Source organism: Phocoena phocoena, chromosome 20 (assembly GCF_963924675.1).
Source record: "Phocoena phocoena chromosome 20, mPhoPho1.1, whole genome shotgun sequence".
NCBI lineage: Eukaryota > Metazoa > Chordata > Mammalia > Artiodactyla > Phocoenidae > Phocoena > Phocoena phocoena.
The window spans coordinates 973,010-978,730 of NC_089238.1; the positions used below are offsets into that span (position 1 = coordinate 973,010).

The 5,721-nt window shown below is 50.2% G+C and overlaps 1 protein-coding gene across 1 annotated transcript; it reads right to left on the minus strand.

Moving 5' to 3' along the window:
- Positions 1-231: 231 nt before the first annotated feature.
- ZNF671 (zinc finger protein 671) lies at positions 232-2,920 on the minus strand. The gene is given in 4 exon segments (XM_065899510.1): positions 232-404; positions 407-1,444; positions 2,060-2,170; positions 2,782-2,920. Coding segments are annotated over 4 exon segments (1,356 nt in total). The 5' UTR covers positions 2,816-2,920.
- Positions 2,921-5,721: the final 2,801 nt, after the last annotated feature.

The following is a 5,721-nucleotide window of genomic DNA, read 5'->3' on the forward strand; positions in this document are numbered from 1 at the left end:
ACCCACATTCAGGGCTTCACTCTGGGGACAGTTGTTAGGTTGAACAAGGAGACAGCACATTCCCTGTACTCTAAAGCCTTTGTCCAGCATGGACTTCCTGTGCCGAATAAGGTTTGGCCTTTGGGTGAAGGCTTTCCCACGTCTGCTGCACTCACAAGCACTGCTAGGTACTCTCAAGTGTACAGCAAGTTGGGAGCGCTGGCTAAAAGGCTTCCCGCACTCACTGTACTCTCACAGCCTTTCTCCAGTGTGAGTCCTCTGGTGGAGAACAAGGGTGTGTCTGTGGTTGAAGTCCTTCCCACACTCCCTGCACTCAGAGGACCTTTCTCCAGTGTGAACCTTCCAGTGCCGAATAAGGTTTGGCCTTTGGGTGAAGGCTTTCCCACATTTGCTGCACTCGTAGGCTTTTCTCCAGAGTGAACTTTCTGGTGCTGAACGAGTTTGGAGATGCAGCTAAAGGCTTTCCCACATCTGCTGCATTCATAATCACTGCTATGAATTCGCCAGTGTACGTTAAGGTGGGAGCTTTGACTGAAGGACTTCCCGCACTCCCTGCACTCATAAGGCCTTTCTCCAGTGTGAGTCCTCCAGTGCAGAACCAGTGTGTGTCTGCGGTTGAACTCTTTCCCACACTCACTGCACACATAAGGCTTTGCTCCTGTGTGAACCTCCTGGTGTCGAATGAGGTTAGACTTGCTGCTAAAGAATTTTCCACAGTTACTGCACTGATAGAGCCTTTCACCTGTGTGAACTCGCCTGTGTTCAACAAGACCGGAGACTTGTCTAAAGAACTTCCCACACTCACTGCACTCAAAAGGCCTTTCTCCAGTGTGGACTGTCTGATGTTTAAAAAGGTCACAGCTTTGGCTAAAGAATTTCCCACATTGGCTGCACTCATAAGGCCTTTCTCCAGTGTGGATTCTCTGGTGCCTTGCAAGTGTGTCTTTCCGAGTGAACACTTTCCCACATTCACTACATTTATGAAGCTTCTGTCCAGTGCTAAGGGCTCCCCCAAGCTCAGTGCTCTTATGGGGCTTCATTCTGTCATGAGAAACCTGGTGCTGAAGGCCAGAGGTGGCTGGTAAGTCCACTCTGCCCTCACCGTGTATGTAGGTCTTCTCTGGCACATAGATTCTGCAGCTTTTCACAGTGTCCTTGCCCTCATCCCTCCTGAAGAATTTCTCTCCACTGTGCTGCTTGTGGTGCTGGTGAAGGTCTGCACTGAAACAGAACTGCTTCCCATGTGCCTCACATATGTGTGGTTCCTGCCTGGCTTTCCTCCATGGGTATTCAGTCAGGTGTAAGAGGTCTTTCAATATTGGGCCAGACATGTCACATGGGTGTGTTTTCAGACGTGCCACAGGAGTCCTGAACTGTGACACTCCTTCTAAATAAACACTCTGCTCAGAGGAAACAGCCTCAGCCTCCACTCCACACCAACAACCTGAAAGCAGAGACGTGCCCAATGAGATGCATGTTGACTTTGAAGGAGGCGACAACCCCATCATAAATGTGTCTGACACACCGAGGATAAGTCCATGGGACCGTTTACAGGACAGAGAGGCAGGGATAGGTTGAGGAAGGGATTGCTATGCAGTGCAGGGCCTCTGAAGGTCACAGAATGGGGGAGGCCTCCTGAAGGCAAGGACATGAGGCCAGAATGAGGACAGAATAGAGCAAACAGTTTCCAGTAGGACGTTGGCTGTTGGGACAGGCGAGTGCTAGGCAGAAGGGCATGTCAAGGCCCAGGAAACTCCAATCACAAGTGAGCAGCTGGTGTTCAAAGATTACTGAAGGATATGTGCACATCTCGTGACACATTAAGTGCAGGCCAATGTTGCAGACGAATGCGGAGTGAGCAGTAAGGAGGAATGGATGAACGGTGGATGCCAGGGGCTAGAAGTCAGACTAGAAATAAGTCACAGTGTCCAGAATGGGGAAGGACAGGTAGAAGCACTGTGTGTCCACAGGCCTTGAAATCAAACACAGGTGGAAACAGTCAATATCTCTGGATTTGAACCCAACCTTGACATCATGCCCTTCCGTGGTGTCCACTCACCAGGTCCAGGTCCCTTCTGAGCCTCTTTCTCTGTGGCTGGAGTCATATCCACCTGGGCAGGCATCCAGGGCTCCAGCTGCGTGACTAAATGTGATCTGGAGGATGCAATTCCTAAGCGAAACCCAGCACTGGTGAGTACTGGCTCAGAGAAACCCACCCTATGACAGACCACAAGTTAAAGAATAATAATTATTACTGGGACTTCCCTGGTGGTCCAGTGGTTAAGACCCTGTGCTTCCACTGCACGGGGTGTGGGTTCAATCCCTAGTCAGGGAACTAAGATCCTGCATGCCACACTACTAAGCCAAAATAATAATAATAATTATTACAAAAAGAACCATGAAGGAAGCATCCAAGGGTCTACATAAGTAGTGACTATGTGAGTGCCTGTAACTCCTGGTATAATGGAGCCCCAGAAAATGTCACCTGGAGGAAGGGGGCAGAACCTTGGGCACAGGGGTGTCATAATTCTAGACAGATTCACCAGCCCAGAAAGTGACCAAGACTATGGGTTCCATTGGGAAAACTGTGTCTTGTGACCCCCAAACCTTTGGCTGTGTGGCTTCGGGGCTGCTCAGTAAGAAGTGAGGACACACCATAGAGCATAGCCCTGGCAGCCATGGCACCTACTCCAGGAAACATGGCAAGAAAGCTGTGTGGGAAGGACAGAGCGGTCCCTGTGGGAAAGGAGAAAGGAGATGGAGTTGGTGTGAGGGTCTTACCCAGGGAGGCTAAAAGTGCAAAGTTCTCCAACATCACATCCCGGTACAGGAGTCTCTGATCCTCATCAAGGAGCACCCATTCTTCCCGGGAGAAGTACACAAACACGTCCTCAGAGATGGCACAGCCCTGCAAAGATGGGGACAGCAAGGTCCATGAAAAGTGTCTCAAGTGAGTATCCCCACTCTACCTACGCACAACAATGTCCTGCTCACCCATGTCCCGAGGTCCCCAAGTCAAACGAAGTACCAGGCATTGATACCATCGGTCCTTTCTCTCTCCTGACTACCCGCAGTGATCACTGTGTCAGCCCACAGCAACAACAAGCAGGTTGGGAGATAGATGCCATCTAAGCTCTGAGCCTGGCCCAGTTCCCCTGGGGAACCTCACAGCATACTCCCTGGACATACTTCCTAAACCTGCGCTCACTCTTTTCACTTAAGCCCCCAACAACAGGGTCCTAGGCCAATCAGTTTACACTCCCTCCTCTCCTGCATATCACTCTTTGGACCATGCCTGCCTCACATCTTCAGCTACCTACAACCAACTTTCTGGCCCACACCACAGACATTACCCTGGACTCCCCAGATGTCACTCTGTACACAGCATGGAGAGAACACTTGGCAATACAATCAGGATGCTATCTTGTCCCAAACCTCTAGTGGCCCCCGCTGCCAAAGCCCCCATTCCTGCTTTAAGACCCTCCCAATCTGGCCCTTTTCCTTTCTTCAGATCACGGGCACCCAGAACCACATGCACACCTCAGTTACTCTGAGCTCTCTTCCATTTCTCAGTTGTACACTGTATTAAGTTTCCTATTACTGCTGTAACAAATCACTAGTAGCTCGGTGGCTTAAATCAACTCAAATTTATCATCTTACATCTGGAGGTTGTAAGTCCAAAATGGGCTTCACTAGGCTAAAGATCAAAATGTCAGCAGGATTGGGACTTCCCTGGTGGCACAGTGGTTAAGAATCCACCTTCCAATGCAGGGGGCCTGGGTTCGATCCCTGGTCAGGGAACTAGATCCCACATGCATGCCACAACTAAGGAGCCTGCCTGCCGAAACTAAGACCAAAAAAAAAAAAAAAAAAGTCAGCAGGATTATATTCCTTCTGGCAGCTCCACAGAAGAATCTGTTTCCTTAGCTTTTCTAGCTTCTAAAACACCTCCTGCATCCTTGAGTCCTTGCCCCTTCCTCCAACGGCAAAGTCAGCAACTATCATTCTGACATCTGTTTCATTCCTCAAATCTCCTTCTTTGATTCTGATCCTCCTGTGATTACACTGGGTCCACGGGATAACCCAGGATAATCTGTCCATCTCAAGATCATTAGCTTAATCACATATATAAAGTCCCTGTTGCAGGACTTCCCTGGTGGCACAGCGGTTAAGACTTTGCGCTCCCAATTCAGGGGGCCTGGGTTCGATCCCTGGTCAGGGAACTAGATCCCACATGCATTCTGCAACCAAGAGTTTGCATGCCACAACTAAGGAGCAGTGAGCCTCAACTAAGGAGCCTGCCTGCTGCAACTAAGACCCAGCACAACCAAATAAATAAATAAACATTAAAAAAAAAGTCCCTGTTGCCATGTGAGAGAACACGTCCAAAGTTTCTAGGGATTAGAAAATGGACATCTCTGGGAGGTCATTAACCTGCTTATCACATACGTGTTGTCCCCACGCCAGTCACAACTTTCCTACACCTAATTATCTGAAAATTAACTTTACAACAGACCTCCCCATTTCAGTGGCCAGCATTTCCATCCTTCCAGCAGCTAAACCCAAAGCTCTGGGTCATCTCTCCTTTGCTTCCTTCTCTCACAATCCACTTCAGAAAATAAAATCAGCCCTAGTAAAGTAACAGCATGAGAACACAACCTCTGTGCTACCTTCACAGCAATCACTCTGGTGCAGCCCATCAATGCTCATTTAGACTGCTGCAGTAGTCTCCTCCCTGATTTCCCTGTGGTGTGACCATATATAAAAATAAAATTCTCACCTATAACCTCTGCAGCAACTGAACCGAAACGGTCAGAACTCTCATAAAAACTGCCTTCCTGGGCTTCCCCGGTGGCGCAGTGGTTGAGAGTCCGCCTGCCGATGCAGGGGACACGGGTTCGTGCCCCGGTCCGGGAGGATCCCACATGCCGCGGAGCGGCTGGGCCCGTGAGCCATGGCCGCTGAGCCTGCGCGTCCGGAGCCTGTGCTCCGCAACGGGAGAGGCCACAACAGTGAGAGGCCCGCGTACAGCATAAAAAAAAAAGGAAAAAAAAAAAACAAAAAAAAACTGCCTTCCTGGGACTTCCATGGTGGCACAGTGGTTAAGAATCCTCCTGCCAATGCAGGGGACACAGGTTCAAGCCCTGGTCCGGGAAGATCCCACATGCCGCGGAGCAACTAAGCCCGTGCACCACAACTACCGAGCTTGTGCTCTAGAGCCTGCATGCCACAACTACCGAGCTTGTGCTCTAGAGCCTGCATGCCACAACTACCGAAGCCCGTGCCCCTAGAGCCCATGCCCCGCAACAAGAGAAGCCACCGCCATGAGAAGCCCGCGCACCGCAACAAAGAGCGGCCCCCGCTCGCCGCAACTAGAGAAAGCCCGTGCATAGCAACAAAGACCCAACGGACCCAAAAAATAAATATATATATAAATTTATTTTTAAAAACCCCAAAACTGCCCTCTTCCCTTTACACCCACTTCCAACTTAGGGGCCAATCAGCTTTCCCCCTCCCCTGCCCTCGAGCCTCAGCTAAAGGCAAGTGATGATGCCCAACTCCCTTGCTATTAGCAAGCTCTGAATAAATGTGGATAATTTCCACACCTGCCATCACTCCGTCTCCACCATCACTCTAGCCCTTCACTGTCTGTTCTCTCTGCTGCCAGAGGAAGACTGCTGAGGCTCTGCTCCACTTTCCCCATGGCTCCCGTCACCCTCA